We start from the raw sequence: 22890 nt of genomic DNA, 5'->3' as shown, positions 1-22890 counted from the left end.
AATTGAAAATAAGAAATCACAAGACTCCTTGCACTCCATTTTTGCATGTATTTTGTGGATCCCATAACATTTTGTATAATTTGGGAAAAAAGATGTTTCATGACATGCTTGTACATAATTAATGAAGGTATTACGTTCAATTGTATGCTCCATTTTCAGAACCTAATTCCTTTGACACCAATCTTGATGGCGTATGCCTGGACGTTGATCGAAAAGATGTCGATGGAGACCGATGTCTCGATGTTGGGCGATGCGTTGACAAAGGGTAACGTCTAATGGAAGTTGAATAATGTTGCTCAGGGGTGTATCTGGGCCTTGATGTCGAAGAAGGGGAGCGCCTCAATGTCGAGCGCCTTTGTGAAGATGTTTACGGATCCTGTGCTTCGGTGTCGACCGTCTATGCAAGGCCGCCGACGGAGTCCTGTGCCTCAACGTCGAACGTCTCAGTGATGCCGCTAACGGAGTTCTGTGCTTCAATGTCAATCGTTGGGGCAACTGCGATGGAGACCGATTCCTCGACGTTGAACACCGCTGAGTTGACGTCAGGAGACTGATCCGATGGTCTGTTCTTCAACGACGTAAGGTGTAGCAATACTATCAACGGTGGAGCTCGTTTCTTTACCGAAGGAGGTCTATTCAACACTGATCCCGACGCCGGTGGGGAATAGATAGGGACCTTACTTCTCGACTAAGGTAGGCAGAGACCGATTCCTCGACGTTGAACACCGCTGAGTTGACGTCAGGAGACTGACCCGATGGTCTGTTCTTCAACGACGTAAGGTGTAGCGATACTGTCAACGGTGGAGCTCGTTTCTTTACCGAAGGAGGTCTATTCAACACTGATCCCGACGCCGGTGGGGAATAGATAGGGACCTTACTTCTCGACTAAGGTAGGCAGAGTATACACACTGAGTGTGCGTCAGAGTTGACCTTCTTCTTGCCACAGGAGGGACAAGGGTCAAAAAGAGAAAGCATTTTGTGACACTGTTATTTAATGTTTGATGTGTCTTTCTTCTAGTCTGGATGACGGGGGAGAGAGGGATGGTAGTAAATGGGAAGGGTGGCATTTTTCAATTCTCGCCTAGGCCGGCAAAAGACCTAGAAACAGCCCTGTGTGACAGACAAATACTAAGTTTCTATTAGAAAAGTTAATACCTCTCTCAAAAGGTGAGAAACGTTGAGTGAAAGGTAGAAAATCACTAATAAAACTGAAAATAATTGACAAAAAGTAAATGTTTGTCAGAGCTGAAAACTCCAGGGTCCTGACTGAAGAGAACAACTGACCTACCTGTCACCCCTGAGGCATGATGGGAAACTGGGGGTCAAGGCTGACTTAAAGGCACAGTGCCAGTGTGTATGTTTACAGTTGCTTTCCTTTTCTATGCTGGTGTTGTTCAATGCAGCCTATAGGCTAATAATGACTGCTGTTTTGCAGATGGAGATTTTTTAAATTCTACTCATTAAAGAGAGTTCAAGTGATACTTTTCCTCCTGTTGTCAATGTTATATATATATATATATATATATATATATATATATATATATATATGCCTGCTTATTCCAAACTGACAAACACGTCCCACAGTTTTGGAACGCGATAGAAAGAAGGAACGGAAGACCCAGGATGCAGGTGAGTTTTTTTATTATTTTATTATTTGCACCTCGTCAGCATAACGTTTCGGCCTACACAGAGGCCTTGGTCACATATATATATATATATATATATATATATATATATATATATATATATATATATATATATATATATATATATATATATATATATATATACATATATATATATATATATATATATATATAAAGAGAGAGGTGTATACATATGTATTCATATTTGATTTTTTATAGTTTCCGGGGTGCCCGCGCATGGGGGGGAATATTCAGTGCATATGACTATTGATGAGGATCCCCTGGAAGAGAACTGTCACAGTCTCTGAAATGAATTGAAGAACTAATATTACAATGATTACGAAAAATGTGGAATAGTTGTTTCCTTACCTGTAGGAGACACCACCATAAACTGCTGACAGAGAGAGTTGAGTTGTGAAATAGTCAATGTGCCATTTAGAGGTGTCTCTACAAGCGGTGGACATGGCGGAGGTAACGGATAAGGGACTAATTTCAAATCCTTGTTAATGTAAAAGTCTGCCTTTTCTAAAACCAGCTCATATTTGATCTTTGAAGCAGTTTCAACATGATGGCGAGCAATCTGAGTCAGCTTGTCAATGCTATAAAAGAAAGAATTTGTTATCAATCATATTGACAATATTATCTTTTGAACTGCAGAAAAATTATATGACAATATACAGAAAGAAAACGTGACACTGTTAGTAATTACTAAAGAGAAACACTGCAGATGTGCAAAACGAAGGAGTATTTATTGATTATGAAGCAAACAGTGTGATTAGGGATAAGGAACAACTTTAATTGACTTGGCGTAGGTAAACCTTGTATATTGCATTATTCTACATATTCATTTTTGAGACGTTTTAGCCTAATTATTAGTGTATGACCTGATTAAACAAACATTATAAACGTAATACCATTTATGCTGCTAATACTTTGAAAGCTATACTGATGTTGCAGGCTGAGAAAATCTCATGGGTTCGAGTGAAGAAAGCTATATCACTGAAAATGGCATTCCCAGAGTTTCCTGGGAAGACGGTCCCAAAATTGTCCGTAGTTCCTCATTTGGCTTTTGAGATAGGCATCCTCTTTAAACACCATTTGCAAGTACTAAAACAATATGTTTTCTCAAAACTAATTACACATGCCCTACCCTTTGTTTGGTCCTTAAGTGCAGACACACCCATGACACTTTGTTTTCTTTTGTACGGGTGATAGGCCCAGCCCCACAAACGGCATACATCTTTCACCAATAGCAGTATGGGAATGGCAGATGGTAGGAATTTTGAGAGTCAATGCAGGATTTTCCCTTACAGAAACATGGGGGAAAATGTGTGATTTTAGCCAAAGTTTGAGATTTGCAGGGAATTTTGGATAAGAAAACATTGTGGGATCCATGCAAGTCACATCACCAAGGGCTACCCTTGATGTTTAGTTTTCAGAAATGGCAGTTTTTTTAGTAGGTTTCCATTGGTATAAACAAGCCTTGACCCAACTACCGCAGGTAGCCACACAGCCAAATTGGATGAATTTGTAAAGCAAAAATGTTTGTCAACACATTATGTTTTGGGGCCTTTTCTCTTGCTGTCTACAGGCCCACCCACACAAGTAGGGTACCGTTTTGATTGGTAAAATTATGGGGATACAGATTAAATGAATAAATGTTATTATCATGTATCAATTGAATTTTTCTCCATTTGTGATGTCTAAATGTAAGCCTGTGTGCAAGAAATAACACATTTTGCAAAATGCCCTCTTGATCATCTGACAGTAATACTAATCCCAAATTCAGAGTTGTACAAAAACAATTTCTAAACGGAGGATCTTTGGCACATTTTGAAAATTCATAGATTTTACTCACATTCAGGGTTCTCTGCTCTGTGGTGCTTGGTTCTGTGAGACTGCACTACTAGAGTAGCCAGAGCAGGAGCCGAGAGTCAAGCCCTGGATCAGCACTAGACGTAAAGGTGCCTGGGCATCTGCAACATTTAGCCCCTGATTACAATTGTTCAACAGAGACAGGGTGCAAACCCTGCACGTGGAATTTCCCATTTTGTGGGTATCCCACATACATTTACCACCTGAGCCAGAACTAAATATATGTGGGGTAGAGGTGTGGAGTCTAGAGGACAGAAAGGAAAGCTACATTCTGCCAGTGGGATCATTGCATCTTCCACTTTGTCACTATAGAAAATGGGGAAAGAGGCCTAGCTGCTGCTCCAACCAAGCCATTCCCGGTGGAATTACCACCAATACATTGGGTTGAATTTACTAACGCCTGGAAAAATCATTGCAAAACACACTGGCACAATTGATAAAGATCTACAGAATAGTTTTTCAGCTTCCCTCCAATATATCATCAGCGCAAAAAAGACTGGAATTAGAGATATGTAGACAGGCGCTGGCTCGCAAGGCGGCCTTTGCAATAAGCTGCCACAAGCTCAGGGCCTCAAAGGAAGGTACCCTGGCCCACCCGTCATGGATCGAATTTGCCCAAAAACATAGGTTGGTTGGAAACCACTATTTCACCCAAGCCCTCAGCATTCTTGGCTTGGTAACCCCACCTGGTACCTACCTACCAGGCATCAGTAATTTAAAAGGTTGGCAAAAATCAGCACAAAACGCTTTCATCAATAGAAGACAGGGCCAGCCATGCCTCCAACATACGATTAACACCTTTAAAATAATGCTCTGCTGGCACTTGCCGCCAGTCTGATTACAAGCTATTGTGAACACCCCTGATGTGTGTTGGAGGGGATGTGGTGCGAGTGGGACATACTTGCATATGTGGTGGAAGCGCATGTATGCAGAGCAGTTTTGGAGTTGGGTGATGGAGGTTGTACAAGATGTTGCTAATGTAACCCTCCCCATGCAGCTGGGCCAGGCTCTGTTGGGCATGAAGGATGATGAGGGACTGTCACCACTTCCCACCCCTGTTGGCAGACTTCTTAGACCCCTGCAGTTGGTGGTGCATCAGGCAATAGCAGAGCATTGGAAAGGGTCGACTTCACTCAGCCTGGGAATGTGGTGGATCAAAATATGGCCCATTCATTCAAAATAAAAACTAACTGCATTGGTTTGGGCCACCATACTGAAATATGGAAAGATCTAGCCCTGTTCCAAAGTGCTGGGATAATCTTCTGAGTAGCTGTGCAATTTATATGTATCATTTGATTTGATTCCATGCATTGCAGTGCCAGAGGCACACCTATGTTTTGAAATCGAGTGATGACCTTTGACTACCATTGTTTTAATGTTTTATTTTACCCTAGCCTGAATGCACGACATTATTTTTCCCTGCATGTTTCCTTAAAGATGTCTTTTGTGTAATCTTGTAGTTTAAAGTGGGAGAGCTTTTACAGAGTAGAACAGCCTTGCCAGGAATAGAACGTGTGGGATGTGCATTTGAAAGCATGAGAGAGAGAGATGTGGAATGTACTTCTTGGTCTTGAAGTGCAGTGTTATTAGCAGTGGTGCTCAAATATTCATTACATTGTACAATGGCAGATGACGTGTGTGATACTATAGGCAATGGTGCACAAATGTGCGTTGGGTTGTACATTGGGAATTAGTTATGAAGTTTGTACTATTGGCTTTAACATGCCCTCATGTTATCTTGCATCTATTAGAGGGAATGATGCCCACAAATGGTTTTCCCAAGAACTGAAAGATCTTAAATTAGGGGTACGACAAAAGGAACGGAAATGGAGACAAAATTACTCCCCACAAGACAGGAAAGTGTACTGCGCCGCAAGAAAGGAGTTCCAAAAAATCCTGCACCAACATAAAACCAATTACTTTTCCCAAAAAATTCTAACCTCTTCCAACAAAACTAAAGATGTTTTTAATATAGTTAATGAGCTCTGTGACGATGATAGGACAGCTCCCTCTATAGCTCCCACCCAGAAGTTGTGTAACTCTCTGAATGAATACTTCAGAGAGAAAATTGTAACTATAAAACGCAACATTGCAAGTTCTCCTAAATCATCTCCTTTGGATGATATTTTTAATAACCCTACTACATTAGATGTCCTCCCTGCCATAGACTCTAAAACCTTTTCTGCTCTCCTGGCACATGTCAAGTCTGGCTCACCCGACGACATCTGCCCACCCTACATCTTCACAGAAATAGGGCATTCTATTCCTCATGGGATCCTTCCTCTGCTTAATGACTCACTCGATCAGGGAAAGGTACCTGCAGGGTTTAAACACGCTCTACTTATTCCCTTGATTAAAAAACCCGGCCTGGATCCTCATGATCCATCAAACTATCGCCCGATATCCTTGTTGCCATTCCTTTCAAAGATCCTGGAGGCACATGCTGCTAGCTGTCTCTCTAGTTTCGTTGAAACGACTGGATACCTAGAGCCCAATCAAGCTGGGTTTCGACCGGGGCATTCTACCGAGATGGTGACATTGGCGGTCCAGAATGTACTAAGATGCAACGCAGACAAGGACATTCACCAAGCACTAGTACTTCTTGACTTGTCGGCCGCGTTCGACACGGTCGACCACACCATCTTGGTCGACCGTGTCGAACAGGCGGGCCTTAGAGGCTCGGCATTGAGCTGGCTGAAGTCATTTATCTCGGAACGTACCCAGGCAGTGAGATTAGGAACCTTTACAGCCCCTAAAACTAAAAACAAATGTGGAGTCCCTCAGGGCTCGTCCTTGTCCCCACTTTTATTTAATTTGTACTTACGACCCCTGCTGTTTTCATTAAAAAAGTTTAGAGCCTTAATTTTTAACTATGCAGATGATCTGCAACTGATCTTCCGTCTGGACTCCCCTGGTGCGGCCACCGAATTTCGGGAGGCCATGGTCCACATTCAGAGATGGATGAGCCTAAATCACCTGAAACTCAACCCAGGCAAAACTGAATTGATTTTGCCTGGGAAGAGTGAACTGTACTGGGGGCCACATTTTTGGCCTCCAGAAATGGGAAACCCTCCAGCTAAGTCCCAAACAGTAAAAAGCCTAGGGGTCACTTTTAACGAAGATCTTTCGCTTAAAAGTCAGGTAGGAACATTGGTATCTGCAAGCTTTTTCCAACTTCGTAAGATCAAGACGATTGCCCACCTATTAACCCACCCTGCTCTGATCCAAGTCATCATCGCTCTTGTGCTGTCCCGCCTGGACTATTCCAATAGCTTGTATTTGGGTCTTCCCGCTGGGCAGCTCAAGAGACTTCAACTGGTTCAGAACCAAGCGGCCAGGCTGATTTGTAAGATTCCCAAATGGCAGTCCATCAGGCCGGGATTGGCCAGTCTCCACTGGCTGCCAGTAGCGCAGAGAGCAACATTTAAAGCTGGATGCATTATCTTCAGGGCTCTACAAGGTAAGGGCCCTGGATTTATTAGCAGCCTGCTTGTTAGTTACACCCCCTCTCGTGCTCTCCGCTCAGGTCAAAAGAACTTGTTAGTGGTGCCTCGGATCAGGAAACAACGCCAGGGAGGCGGATCTTTTCACTTCTTGGCCTCCTCCCTGTGGAACTCTCTGCCACTGACGCTAAGACTTCATGAAGACCTGCTAGCTTTCAGACAGGCTTTTAAAACTTGGCTCTTTAGGCAAGCTTACCCATAGTTAACTCCGTCTCTCTCTGCTATATGTTATGTTTTTGCTAATCTACCTGCAGCGCCATGAAGCCTATGGGCGTACGTGCGCTTAATAAATTTAATTTAACATAACATAACATAACATAACATAACATAACATAACATTCTGAACTGCTTTGTGCTCACACAGGCAGGGCCCCAGATTACTCAAGTTGTTTAGGTTATTCACATTCAAGGCTAATTTGTTGACTGTACTGCCAGAGATTTTCCTAAGCTTCGTTAAGATAAAGGCTGGAACACATGAGTATGCAGAAGGAACGTAAGAACTCCTTTGCCTTTGTAATGCTTGCATGTAAAGTGGCCAACTCCAGTAAGTTTCCTTGGCACAAGGGAGGGCCTCTCAGAAACCTCTAGTGTGTTTTGGGATTATAAAGATGGAGTTTGTTGACTTGGAGACCGGGATTTGAGAATCTGAATGGGGATGGACGAGTCTACTTCAGTACTGCAGAACCTGTTTTCGCTGAGGCTCTTAAGCAGGTTGTGAATCCCCCAGTCTGGAGTGGTCTAAGATGCAGTGTTTACAGTGGGTGAGGTGTTTGGTTTTTGAGTATTGACTTTGTAATAAGTGAGTGAGTTTGTGTGCACATCCAAGTCTCCAGTGGTTATAATCATCTAGGGTGTTTTTCATTGTGATGTGTGAGTGTCTGTATGCACATTTAAGTCTTCAGTGGTTGTAATAATATGATGTATTTAGTGGATATATTTTTCTGATTTCTTGCAGGACGTCCAGTATTATCTGCTTGAGTTTTGTATCATATTGTTATCTGCTTGCGTTTCATGTATTATATTCTATGCATTTAAACGTATAAGTGTTTTATTATTGCTTCCATATATGCATATATATATCTATATACATTTGAATGTTGTTCATTTGACATCTGGGAAAGACTTTTATTCTGAATACAGTCTTTGATGTATCTCCTTTTATAAAGGTCATATTCCTTTCCCGGTTGTGTTGTGTTGTTTTTATTGCTTCATCGTGTTTGAGCCTCTGTGGGAGGGCGGTATTTTCTAATATCTGGGAGTGCGAAGCAATATAATGCATATATCAAACACAGCAGAGAAATCCCCTGTCTACCAGATCGGAAACGCTTGGGGGGAGCAAGAGTCATGGGGGCTGATCGCTTGGGTGGTGATTGAAAGGAACTTTATGTGGAAAGGAGACTGAAATCAGAGCCCTTTTGATTCTTCGTTGTTAAATGGAATGTCTGTTTTTGTGTTGATGGATGGGAGGACAGCTCTCCAGATATTTTGATTAATTTCTAGTAGTGCAGACTGTAGCATGCCATCAGTGTGTTTTACTGCTACCTGTACCTGGGATTTGAAAAGGTTAAATAAAGTGGTTAGAAAAATAAATGACGAGAAGAAGGGAGAAGACCTCCGAAAGCCACTCCAACTCTGTGGTTCTTATTTGACTTTTTTCAAAGAATTGATGAGAGTTTGTCGAATAGATAGAGCTTCATGTAGCCAGACCAAAAATAGTTCCTTTACTGCCTAGAACAGTGGTTCTTATCCTTTTGGATCACGGCGGAGATAAGGTAGGCATTGCCGTGATCAACCTGAAGTTCCACCCCAATCAAATGCAGCAGCAGGAACACATTCTTGTTGGCAAATTAAATCGGGGCCTTAATTTGTAGCCTTCAATTTTTAATTCCCTGAAATGTTCAGGAAGTTTAAAATTTTCCAAATTAACATTTTGATTCTTTATTTATATACACTTTATTCATCTGTTACATATTAATTTTCTAAGCAGTCATGGAGCCACAGGAATCCCTGGATCACAGGTTAAAAATCACTGCCCTAGAAGTTTGCACAGCCGCCACCTTCTTACTGACAGTTCATTCAGCCAGTGCATTCAGGTTTGAAATACAGTGTGCCCCTCTGGAAGCTTTGCATATTCGAACAATTATTGATACACAGTTAAAACCTCGGTTTGCTATAACAAAATCTAGAAAAGAGAAATTGTAAACAAAAGGTTCATCTGTAGGATGGCGAGACATGCAAAGTGGAAGTGGATTTCTCTGACTTATCTGCTTGTCTTGTTCTTTCATTGCAGGTGATGACGCTTTTACTTATGCCACTAATTTGGGGAAGGAGCTACCCTACAGGCTCCACTTCTCGAATTTGCAGTAATGAAGCACAACCACTCTTCGTTTTTTGATTCTCAGATCAAGCACACAATATCAGAAGTACTATGCTCTATTTGAGCACTACTTATTTTATTCAAGGTAGACTCAACCTTGGCATGTTTAGAAGTCAAAAAATGGATGCAGTGGAACAAACAGGCAAGAGTGAGAAAAAGAACGCAATTTAACAAGGTCAGCGCGTGTCATTAGCAAGCTAATGGTGAGCTCCAACATACTGTGGAAATTGGTTGGGGTCATATGCCAGCACCTTATGGCAATAAGGCGATGCAAAAGCAACCCAAATAACATTTTAAACAGCTACAAAGTACAATTGATCAGAGAGCCAGGTTATGTCTCTGCCATACTACTAGAGGCTATTGTGTTCAAACTGTCTTATTGACTGTAAAGTTTAATACGTTTTCATGAAAAAATGTTCAAATGAATAGAGAAACACCATCTTAAACATCATACATAGGTCAGATTCCCAAGACAAGCAGTTGTCGCATGCACCGAGCAGAAAGGTAAGCTGAGATGAACCTACACCCTCCTCTATTGATTAGGGCCCTCAAAGACAGACATCAATGTGATGTTGGGTCTTACAGAGTCCGAACAAGCAATCCTGATATCTCCCGGGAGGCGTCGGTCCAAATTCTGCTGGTATGCTTCGATTGCCAACCCTCTGGATGCATAATTCTCCAAAACACAAAAGCCCTCTGAGGACAGCATAGACCACTTGACAACTTGATAATATATGGAAATAATCAATGAAAAAACACAGCATCACATAGATTGAATTCCTGACAATAATATAGGGCTGATTCACAAAGGTTACATTTACACACGTAAATGTACTCATGTGTTCATCTCCTGCAACAGCTATAGCAATTTATTTTGCTAGTCACCAATTTCATGAGTAAAGTTACTCCAAGGTGCAGTCCTACATGTTTTTTCACCCCTTGTGGGACCCAAGCAGTGGCGGCTCCTCTGCTAAGGCGCCGCACTGCTATTCAGCAGTGACAGAAAAAATTAAATGATAATAACTCAAAGTTACTATCATTTTTGTTTTTCTTGTTGCGAGCACGGCAGCTTTGGGAAGCAGGGGAGGGTGGGGCTGCTCTGCTGCTGCTCTGCTGAAGGAGCAGGGGAGGGGAGGAGTGGTTTTCACTCCCTGCATGCGCATGAATGTTTAGCCGGCCGTCTCTGGCAAGCCAAACATTCATGCGCACATAGCATGCTCTCTACCCGGGCAATGTTACAGCGTGGGTGGAGATCGTGCCCAGGTCCACATTCCCCATATGAGTGCCGAACCACGGCACTCACAACAATCCCAAAGCTGCATTGAAGCATTGTGATTGGCTCAGGGGAGCATGGGCGTTTCTGGTGTCCTTCCCGGTCTGGCCAGAGGAAGGAGTGGAGGGACGCAATGAGGATGATGTGGCACGCGGACAAGAGGTACGTTTTTAATTTTTATGTACCCTCTTCCATCCCCCACAACCGTCTCCCCGCCCGTACCCCGAACAGTGGAAGACGCCAATGCCGCCAAGAAGATTAGTGTAAAGTGTAAGTGTCTAGATCGTAGGTGTCTAGTTGGTTGGTGGAAAATCATGCATGTGTTGATGTATGCTGGTCCTTCATTATTCAGGGCTTTTTATGTGTTGTTCAACATCTTGAACTGGCATCTCTTCTGGATTAGGAGCCAGCGTAGCTCCTTGAGGTGGGGTGGGGTCCATCTGGAGAGGTCAAGAATGAGTCTAACAGCTAAGTTTTGTATTGTCTGTAGTCTCTTCAGGAGGTGTGCAGTGATTCCTACAAAGAGTGTGTTTCCATAGTCAAGCATGATGGTGACGAGCATTGTGCCTGAAACCAGATTGAGGGTGGAGTCTACGGCTGCTATGCAGTGCGGACTAGAAGTGGGCCCTGCAACTGCCCGTGCTCGATTTCAAGCTCCTGGGCTATTACATCAAAGGTACAGGATCCTGCCCTCGCTACGAGCGAGGTGAGTATTTCTGGTGCGAGGCTTCTCCCCCGCTCCTGCCCAGCATTCATCCACCCCACTGACGTCGGGGCGGGCGTGCTGGTTCTATACTGCTCCCGGATGCCCCGCAGAGATAGGGTCCACAGGCGAGTCTGGGAGGCAGCCCCGGCTGTTTTATCGATCAGCAGGGGAGGAGGGCAGCAATCTGAGACTGCGCTGCCCACCCTATGTGGCGGAATTAGTTACTTATTGCCCTGGAAGCCGCTAGGAGAGATCGGCAGTACATGTTGGCCCCGATGCACAGAACGGCATGAACAGACACCAAGGGGTAAAGTTAAGCTGGTCACTACAGGCATATTATTGGCTATGGCAGGGGAGCTTTGAAGTGCTACGGCGAGGACCCGCTGGTTGTACACATTACTAGCTCTGCAGCATGAAGGCGGTCACAACAGGATAATCCCCCATAAGTGCCAAAATATGATGTGTTGCTGGAGGGGGCTTATAGACCCCAGAGTTTAACCAACACACAGCGTCATTGGGCCCTAAGGGGAGACAAACTACCCTGCTGCCCCTTCTAGAGACTTGCGATAAATAGATGCTGCCATCCACGGGCCAGATGCAGGAAGACATGGCTCGTAAGGAACCCAATAAAAGGCCTCTGCCATTTGGAAAAGCTGTAGAGAAAGCGCAGGAAACAAGTAGCAACATGATGGAAAGCGCACAAGAGGCCGCCCCTGCAGGTGATTCTTGTTCAAGCCTGACCTTTCTATTGCAGGAGCTGAGGGCCAGCTTTAGGGCACTGGATGGCCGGTTCGACGCCCTGGAAGAGCGTCTAGCCAATATGGGGGACAAAACTGACGTGCATAATAAGCGACTGGACACTGTGGAGGGGAGGGTTTCAGACCTAGAGGACGGGTCCGCCCAATCTACGAAACGCCTAGAAAGCATGGAAAAGATCCTCAAGGATGTTGCTATCAAAAACGAGGATTTGGAGGAGTGCAGTAGGCGTAATAACATTTGCATTCTTGCGGTCCCCGAATTGGCCAATAATGGCCAAATAGATCTATTTGTCGAAACCCTACTAACTGATCTTTTTGGCAAAGACTCTTTCACTCCTGGCTATGTTGTTGAGCGTGCACATCGCTCCCTGGGCCCTCACCCCAATCTTGGTGGCCCTCCTAGACCCATTATTGTGCGCATCATTAACTTCCAAGACAGGAACACTGTGCTGCACTTGGCAAGAGAGCCCAGGAGGATTAATTGGCAGGGATCAACATTAACACTGTTCCCGGACTTCACAGCAATGGTTTGGGTAGCGAGGCACAATTACAATGGCGTCAAACCCACCCTTAGAAATTTGGGTCTCCAGTACGGCATGCCATATCCAGCATGCCTTCAAATGGACTTTAAAGGCAAATCCCAAATTTCGACACGCCTACCACTGTACAGGAATTCTATAAAAGTTACAAATGCAACAGCAGCCAAAAGAACATAGATGCATCTAGGTATTCCCCCCTCACAGTGGATTGGTGGCCACTGAAAAATTCTGAGACCCTGTCTTGAGTATTTGTGGCACTGTTCCGTATGTTTTTGTTACAGTATCATGATAGGGCTATTAACATGTTAAGTTGATTACTTAAAATGCTGGGATTCTGACGGGGCGGTGCCTCCCCCTTTTGTGTTTAGCATGTTGAAGGTGTTATTAGAGTGGAATGTATCTTATTTATCTCCTGTTTATATATCTCAGATGTTTACATGATGCATGTGGAGGTTCCTTGCGTAGGGTTGCTCAAGGTTGGGTGGGGGGGATGTTCACAGTTTTTGGTTACCACGATCTTTATACCAGCATGCGCACTGTTTCATGAAGAGTTCACACAATGACACACTACATTATGCATTGAAATTCCGGTTAGATGACAACATTGAATAGCTTGCCCGCCCACTCCGACTCGTCACTGATCACATGGAATGTTAGAGGTACCAATAACGCTAGAAAAGCGAAACACGTAGTACATTACTTGCAGAGACATAAAATTGACGTAGCATTCACACAAGAAACCCATTTGCCTCAACAGACGTCACCCACGTCACGTCCAGCTGGGTCCCACATCGCTACTTTTCCAACTATAGCACATACGCTAAGGGCACAGCGATATAGATACATAAACATCTCCCTTTCCACCTACACAAGTCTTATGCAACAGAGAAGGTCGATATACCTTAGTAGATGGCCGGCTGATGGTCCATAGCGTGGCATTTGTGTGCTTATATGTCCCCAACACCGATTGCCCAGAGTTTTTCCATGACTGGCATTCTCAAATCTTGAGACTAAATGCAGAGCACATATTTATGGGGGGCAATTTTAATCTATTGTTGGACCCCTTTTTAGACAGCTCCTCCACCTTCCCTGACATGAAACCACGGGCGCGCCGAGCTCTGTTGGAACTGTGTGACTCCCTTAAACTGTTAGATATTTGGAGACGGAGCAACCCGACTGGCTCTGCTGATTCTCATTACTAAGCCCAGTACGCTCGGAACCCATAGACGAACTTCGAGCCCCTGATCAGGTGGCGGTTCTCGGGTTTGGGCATTAACTGGAGTAAGTCAGTGATATTCCCTCTCACCAGCAGCACCACTCAGTGGAGTTGTGAATTCCCTCTTAAATGGTGTGAGGGCTTGACCAAATACTTGGGAATATATCCACATGGATACAGAACAAATAATTTGATTGAATTATGGTCAGGCTATACATAAACTTGACCTACAGATGGAGAGATGGTTGTGGCTTCCCTTTCTCTATTGCGGGCTGGGTTGCATTATTAAAGATGAAAGTTTTCCCAAAATCTTTGGATTTATTCAAAAACATTCCCATACCACTTCTGAACCGATTTTTCCTGATATCACACTCTTATCTTATCAGACTGGTCAGGGAGGGGCAAGAGATCCAGTGTTAGCTGGAAGGTTATGACACTACCGTACAATAGAAGGGGATTTCACGTTCCAAACCTTAAGTTATATTACTTAGTTGCACAATGTAGTTATACACACTCCTGGTTTCACCCGGATGCCAGAATTCCATACCTCAGACCGGAGGCAGATTTAGTGTTGCCTAGCTCCCTCAATGTTGTGCTGCCTCTGGGATTCCCGCTTGACCCACAAGACATTCAAACCATGTTGACTATGTCGACTATGTCGAAAATGTATTTTAACCACCGTGTTCACATGCTATACTCTCCTGAGATCCAGATAACAAATAATTCATGGATACCCATCATGGAGGAGAAATTGGTGCAGGGCACACTTCCCAATTATGATATTAGAAAAAATTGAGGACCTATTCAAAGGGGGCATGCTTTCTCTATCACAGAAGAGGAGAGATTCAGTCAAGCCACTTTTATAGATAATTTTATCCTCAACCGGGTTAGCTCCGCACTCAGAGGGGTAATGCTGGGGTACTCCCTGGAGCTCGAACCTTTTGTCCCACTCAACAAGGTAATTGGGAGCACAGGGGGTGAAAGTGTACTTTCCAAACTTTACATATAGTGCGCTGCTAAGATCCAAGAAGCTTGGGAGGCAGATCTGGGGCACCCCATATTGGAGGAGGTCTCACTGAATAGCCGACACAAACTGATACATTTTAAATTTCTCTGGAGAATTTACATAACGCCTGAGAAAATGCACACTATTGACCCTGAAAGGCCCCACTGTTGTCTTAAATGTGGAGCGCCATATGCCGACTTTGCGCATCTTACTTGGAACTGCGTTAAAATTCAGGCTTATTGGCGTGAAGTGTTCAAAGCAATTGGGGAAATGGTAGAACTGGAAATTGCACCACCTCCTGCACCTGCACTGCTGGGCCATGTTCCTGGTTTCCCGAAGGGGATCCGTAAATTTGTAGCAATTGGGTTGTTGCTGGTGAAGAGAAAGATAGCTATTAAATGGGGCCGTAAATCCTCCCCAACATTAAAAGGCTGGCTCAACAGCTTAACATATTGCAACACAAATAGCAACATATATGCTGGAACCCAGCCATGGGCGTCGCGCCCGAAAGATATCCAGAAGCCCCTTAAAGGTTATTTGCTGGTACTGAGTGTGCCATCTGATGTGCAACAGACACACAAGATTGTTCCTACTGGGGTGGGCTAGGCTGTTTTCGGCTGAGCTTCAGATGGTTATTCTACATGACGTCATCAATAGTCTATTGTCAGTGGCTGTGTGGGGCTTGGCTGGAAAGAGGGCTTTGTGATTGGAAGAAGGGGGTTGGGTGGAGGGTAAAAGTTTTACAAAAATTTAATAGTTGTCTATGCTGCATTGCGTATTGCTGAAATGCAAACTACAGTGAATAACCAAATATTGTATGTATCTCACATGAAACCGGTAAATAAATATTTTAAAAAGAAAGCCTGATGGTGACGAGGGCCTGCGTGTTGGTCTTTCTAGTGTAATCTGGGAGCAACCTGAAGATCTTACGGAGCATGCGTAGGATGTGGAAGCAGGAGGATGAAACTGTGTCTGCCTGTTTCTTCATAGATAGTTTACTGTTCAAGATGATGCTGAGGTTGCGGGTGTGATATGCCGGGCCGCGGATGGACCGAGTTCAGCAGGCCACCATGTGCCATTCAATGGTGAGGTGTTGTTCCCACAGATCAGGATGTCTGTCCGAGTTGAGCCTCAGACAGTTGTCCTTCATCCAGTTGGCACTGTTCAAAATACAGCTGTGGAAGTTGGTTCTGGTGATGGAGGGGTCTTCTGGCACCCAGAGTCTGTGCGATCTGACAATGTAAGCCAATGGGGTCCTGTGTATGTTGGAGAGGGTGAGGGTGACGGATGATTATTGGAGGATGCCACAGATCATCTTCTTGGGTTCCGAGGTGAACAGTTGGTGACTGATTCTCTGGGTTCTTCCGGTGAAGTTCAAGGCAATATATTTGAAGGTGTCTCCCTGAATTCCGATGTGGTGGAGTCTGTTGATGTGATGGGAGACAATCTCGAAGGCAGATGCCAGGTCCAGAAGAATGAGGGCTGCTGTTTCGCCGTGGTCCAGGAGGTCTACCAATGTTGTCGGTGGCTGCTATCAGGGCTGTCTCAGTGCTCTGGTTGGCTCAAAATCCAGGTTGGGAGGGATCGACGTTCCAAACGGTGTTCGCGGGATTACGCATTCAGTCGCCGATTGATTGGGTGGAAATACCCTGGAGTTTTTTTATTCTACCCCTGGATACAATGGACAGATATAGCTAATTGTCTATCCTACAGTGCGACTTGTTCAATCAACATTTGCCGCTGTTTAACACTTAGAATTCTTGTGGATCACCTTCAATGAAAGTTGGTCGGATTGTTTTTATACAGACTTGTAACTTTTGATACATGATTTTTTTGATTTAGGGGCTTCTTCTTTCTCTTTTTTACTTTCCTTCTTTTCATTTATTAATGTTTGTAATTTGGAGTTTGATTGTATATTTTAAGCGATTCTTCTCTTGACCCAATTTTAGGTGTATATTCTGACTGTCCCGGGTTCAGGTCTGTTGGACAGCCCCTGTGGTTGGTAATGACATTTATATCTGTGACCTGGGGAACACTCCATATCTCATAAGCAAACATTCCCCTGGCTGATCCATCCTCCAGGCTGGTGCTGAGATGCAATGAGTTTTGATTGATTTCTGGCCTGCAGTGAATGTTGTGTCTTTTCAACTCAGCTCTCCCCGATTAAGTTACCGATTTGCGAAGTTTAGACGCTCAACTTCTAAGAAGGCCTGGAAGGAGACCGAAGACTGGCTGCGCTAATTATATCAGCACCACAAGGTCTGTGTTGAATTTGAGGTTTTTCCATAAAATTTAAGCAACGTAAAAGGGATAAGATCAGCATGGCTGGGAAGGCGTATCGTTGCTAGAGCAACTTCTTATCAAATTTTTTCTTAGGGTTGCAGAGGTCAGCATGGCCCCAGTATGAGATGATATAAGCCTTTAAATCAGTGGTTTTCAAACTGCGTCCCCCCTCCTCCGAAGGGGGGTGGGGCATGAAGTCATCTGAAGGGGTGTGACAGGCCACGTCCTCCAAGTGGCGGGCTAGAGCGCTAGCCTAGAATGCACTTATTTGCAGCAAACTAAAGTGTATATTTTAGCCTGTTCCCGTCACTGTGCGTTTTTGGCCCTATTTTTAGAATCGGTTGGCTTGTGCTCCAAATGGCTCGGGCTGCCCACCAGCGTGACAACAGCAGCATGAGGATTGAGTTGATTTAGGAAAGCTGTCGGATGGGAATGTACTGCGAGGTACGTGGCAGGAGCAGCATTTCCTAACTTTGGTGCCTTATGACAAATTGCTGCTTAATCTTTTAAAAAAGAGTTTAGTGTTAACTTTTCATTCTCAAACTGAAACGTTAGAGGATTTTCTAAAATGAGCTATGCAATAATTGTGCTTGGTTTAGCATGCCTGCCAATTATCACGCATCAGGTGTGACGCTAACGCATTTCAGTTTGGTGTTCCGCATCACAGCACTGAAATGCATTGTCACGCATTTTTAATGCCACTCTGAAGCATGCGGCACCGGCGCCTCTGTGCACAAGTGCTCCAGCTCTACAGCTTCCCCGCAGACTTGCCAGCAGCTCTGGCTCAGTTAATAACCAGTCTATGCAGCTCTGACTGAGACTGATACAATGTTACAAATGATATCTGCCGTCCTGCTGCCGCTGCATATTGATCCAGCTCAAAGTGCGGCTGTCTGTCACTGACTGATACTACCTTTTCAGACCCCAGGGTGGGTCTTGCCCTCAGAAGCAGTGGTTGGTACTACTGGCTGTGGCACTGTGGAGGGAATTATCCGGATATTGTGACCTCTCTGCCAAGTCCTTACGTCCGGAAAGAGGAAGTGACGATTGGTCAGAAACGGCGCGGGAGACTCAATCTGAGAGAGTCGAGTTCTGGTGCAGCGCTGCTGTCTGCACAAAGATACCCGGAAGGCCGCTACCGTAGGCCTAGCGGCCACCCGCATCTTTCACTCACTTGATGGCCTTGGCCGCCGCATTCATGAGAGGCAGCTGGTGGTATGATCGCGGTCGCAGGTAGCGCTGCAGCTGGGCCCCAGGGAGTCGAGTGTCTATCAGTTTGGCCTGGGTCCAAGACAGGGAGTGCATGCAGTGTGTGCTGTACGGATGCGGGTCCACGTGCGGCTCACCACCATGACCGCTGGATGACTGGGACGCACACAGAGACACAACAGTCTAAAGTACTGTGAAGTTCAAAAGAGGACTTTACTTTGGCTGGCCACGCTGAATCCATGCAGCCTGCTGCCACTGACTGAGGGATGGGTTGAGGCCACCGTCCGTGATGCATGCGGGCAGCAGACGAATTCAGAAATGGGCCCCTGCTGTTAATGAGGTCAGCTCTCTGCTGCGGGCTGGGTAATGAGTCCCGCTGATTTGCGAGAAACCAACCCAGCTAGACCTGCCCGGGCAGCGGTGATGTTATTACAACACCCTGGCTTCCTAGGGCAGGCAGAATGGTTCATTCGCGGCCCCAGAGCACTGGGACCCATGACTGTAAAGTTGAGCAGGCCCGAGAAAGCCTGATTTGGGCAGCCGATCACCATAGAAGAAAGGGAAGCCAGGCAGCCGGTGTCACGTATATGCAGCTGCTCTCCACCTAGCCGCCACTGTAAATTCATTTCGAGTAAGTATGTGCTAAGCACTGGAGTCAGTGAGGGGCGTACGATAAGAGTTGCTTTCGGTAATCAAGTTGCAAATCTGTTCTCAGCTTGCCTTCCGACCTGCAAGATCCACACACACATGTCACACCCACACACAGACTTGCACATAGCGGCCATCAGTGACACACACACACACACACACACAACATGCACGGCAAAGCACCTTTCACAGGCCGGCTGATGTAACATGATTTCTCTGTGCTGCCTAAATTCTCGTTTGACACTGCTTACTAATGCCACTACAAATGATCTATCATATCCCACATAATTGCTTACAAGCTCGAGCCTTCTGGCCGCACGGGATGTGACCAAGTAAGTGTGTTTTACAGGGCCTGAGGCTGCCTTGTCCAAAACGCTTGGGGGGGCATGCTCCTGTCAGCCCCAGTCAGTTTTCACTTGACTTCACTCTGATATGCCAACAGCCCAACCATGCTTTACTTAGATGATAATAGGGAATTAAGCGCTTGCAAGAGGCTTGTAGGTGCCTCTCGGACGTAGTGCCCGTGTTTATGAAGGCAGCTGATACCCGGATGTATAACTGTGGTACATGACTGCTAGCTAAACTGAAGTTGAACTGCATTAAAACACCAGAATGATTGGAGCATGTGGATGGAAAATAGAGCAGGACTTTTATTTTGTATATTAACTAATTTGTGATCAGCGGCCTCGAGTTAAACAGACCATTCCTTGAGGAACTTCTAAACAACTGCCTAAGTGTTGAAGGAGACTCGTTTGTAAAATTATAAACACTACAGCGCACTCGCGGTTGGCTACACCTGAGACTTCTCTGCCCTCCAAGTGCTTTGCTGCAGCTGAAACAATTTTTTTTGCTCAAATTTAATTTAATGTAATATATTTACCTCTCTTCATTGCTTGATTTTGCTCCCAAAAAAGTGTCACTCGTAGTCGTTCAAATGTCACTCATAATTACACTGAAAATATGAAAATTTAACACCTAGCAATAGAAAACCATGGCAGCTATGGTACAGTGAGTGAGAAAGGAAGGTTGTTAACAGCCACGTTTTCCTATCACTCAACGATGATCTCCGTGGTGGGGGTGCTTGGGGGGGACTGAAATCTAAAAAAAAAAGATTACGTTCCCCTACTTTTCCTTTTCAAAGCTGTGTTCCAGGAATTCAGAATTAGCAAAGGTATTCAGATAAGGCTCTGCTTGCTTTCGTGGATGTTCGGTCCGGGCAGAGAATGATAAAGACTCTGTCTCTTCCTTACTGCCCAGAGAAGACACAGACAATTTTCTCTTCTTTTCTGTGCTGGCAGCTGCCCCCTTCCCCATTCCTATTATTCCCTCTCTTTCTGTCTTGCTCATCACTTACTGAAAAACGTGACTTGAAGAATTATTTTACAGCCTCTCTTTCCTTCTTTCATTTAGTTGCTTCCCTGTGAAATGGATCCAAAAAAGACAAGATGTAGCCTTGCGCGGACTAGGAGAGGAGGAGGCAGCAGGGGGAGGGGAAGAGTGGAGGGGGCCTGCGCCAGATTCCCTTGAGGGAGCGAGCAGGAACCATATGTGAAAGCTTGCTCCTGCAAGTGAATCGCCAAACGTGCACACGTTGCCATTGAAGGCAATGCGTGCACGTTTTTGGCAGCCAAACTGAATCGATGGCTAAAGGTCTTTTTCCTAATCAGCGCATGCGCACTGCGTTGGCTTGACCTAAAAGTGGAAATGGGGTTGAGTACGTGTCCAGCGATGTGGGTGGGGGTCTGTGACAAGTTGCTTGAGGCCGATGTAGCTCATGCTTTTCCGGAGCCTGATTGTGTTGATGTCATGTGGGTCGTCGAGGAGGAAGCTAAGATCCCCTAGGAAGATGTAGTGCTTGGATCTGATGGCTATCGAGGTGATGAGATCGGGCATTGCAGAAGCTGGGGCGTGGACCTGGTGCCCTGTAGGTGAGTGTGCCTCATGGTGTTTTTTTCCAATTTTGTAGGATTTGGAAGTTGAGATGCTCCATTATGAGGGTTGAGTCATCTGTGGAGGTCGGGCAGCGGATGGTGTCCTTGTAGATGGCAAATCCACCTTCGTGTTTGTTGATTCGGTCCCAAAGTGTTATCTTATAGCCTTCAGGGGCAGCAATGGCGATGTCCAGTGCAGATGGGGGGGGGGGTGCACCCGCTGTTTGTGAGTCTGATGGCATACGGCGTGAGATGATGTCCCAGATCTCTGTGGAGTGCTTGCTGAGAGATACTGCGTTAAGTAGAGTGCACCTTAGTTGTGTTGTGGCAATCTCAGTAGGTGTGGTGGACGCCGTCGTGTTTTCTTGTCTCCGGCATTGCTGGTTGTTTTGTGTTGCAGAAAAAGCGTCAGTGCTGGCAGGAGAATGGTCCTCTGGTGGTGCATGTAGATGTGTGGCAGCAGTTGTTGTTGTCAATGCGCCCCGGGATCTAGTGCTCAGAGGTCTGCAGCAGTGTGGCTGCGCATGGTGGAAGAACCAGGGTTCCTGGTGCTGGACGTGGTCCAGGTGTGGAGGGGCGAAGACAGGTTTGTCACCAGCATTGGGAGGAAACATAGAGGGAGAAAAACAGCATGAGCTGCAAAATAGGCGCAACACAAACTAAACAATAGGTGCAAAATACACAAGCACAATTGAAATGAAAATGAAAATAAACAGTTACGCAGTTTGGGGGCCTCAAGCAGTCACAGATGCCAGCTGGCGATCTGCAGGTGCGGGGGAAGCAACACGTTGACTCAGAGGTTGTGAAGCACTCACTAGAGCATTAAAAATGTATGTTATTTTTGAGTAACATAAATATTTATCACATATACCTAAATATATATATATATATTTTTCAAAATAAAATATATATATTTATTTTAAAAGTTGATTTCCTATGGAATATTAAGCACCTGCTTCCATCATTTACTGTAGATTGTTGCTGTACCTGTGAGAGGGCATGTGAATGAATGAAATATTTATGTTCAGTTACTAAAAACTTACAATTAAAACAACATTAACAATTCTTCTTACATTTCATACATTATTAAGATCACATAATTAAAAGAAACTTTTCATCAATGTATAAAACCAAATATAAATAAAACCATCTTCATTGTCCACAGTCAAGCAATTTCTTCTCCACTATTTCTATAAACGTCAAAAGTCTACCCGTAAATTGCAAGCTTTCTCCTTGTAAACTGGCTATGACTGCTTGTCGGCATGTTCGTATAATTTGACTATTAAAGTCTGATCTTAACAGCCTCCTACGTTCCTCTATTAGTGCAGGGCAGCTACAGATGACATGACAAATGTCTTCCCTCTTGTAATAACAGAGGCAACACACCATCTCACTACTCATCAATTTCCATGTAGGGGCGTCTCCAAGAAACTGGCTATTTCCAAATCGGAGATTCATCAGCTTCAGCTTTGCCCTTTGGCTATTTGAGTCTCCTAAATATATTTGGGGTTTCAGCATACCGTACGAAGCAATAACTGTCCATGCATGGGATCTCTTTGCCAGTATTGCTTTATCCCATAAAGACAATTTTTTGCTGCACCCATTTATAACTTTATTAAAAGCCACCTGTGAAAGAGGTAAGGTCCATAGTTGTTCCGCATTGAACGTATCTATCGCCAGTTTGAAATATTCATGTGCCTGCTTATGTTTATTATCGCATATTGCCTCCCAAACCACTGTCATAAGCGAGGAATTATTATCCCCTCTAATTTTGTGGCAGAATTTTAAATAAGCTCCTAAGCTATTTAGGTTCTGTCGTTTAAGTCTGAACTCAAGTCGGATTTGTGCAGGTGAAGAATGTCGCGGAAGATTAAAAAGGCGTTGGTAGGTCCCTGTCACTAGCTTATCTATGGTGTTGTC

The 22890-nt window shown here is 44.7% G+C and overlaps 1 protein-coding gene across 1 annotated transcript in view; it reads right to left on the bottom strand.

The window, feature by feature from the left end:
- The window catches only part of SPEF2 (sperm flagellar and cilia associated 2), a 1087451-nt gene that overhangs the window by 197629 nt on the left and 866932 nt on the right, over positions 1 to 22890 (bottom strand). Inside the window, exon 28 of the mRNA XM_086960525.1 lies at positions 2016 to 2245. Within this exon, the coding sequence (XP_086816651.1) occupies positions 2016 to 2245 (230 nt within the window). The remainder of the gene's footprint in view (positions 1 to 2015; positions 2246 to 22890) is intronic.

This window comes from Lissotriton vulgaris, chromosome 3_1 (assembly GCF_964263255.1).
Source record: "Lissotriton vulgaris chromosome 3_1, aLisVul1.2, whole genome shotgun sequence".
Classification (NCBI taxonomy): Eukaryota; Metazoa; Chordata; class Amphibia; order Caudata; family Salamandridae; genus Lissotriton; species Lissotriton vulgaris.
This window is presented reverse-complemented; position numbering and strand designations above follow the sequence as displayed.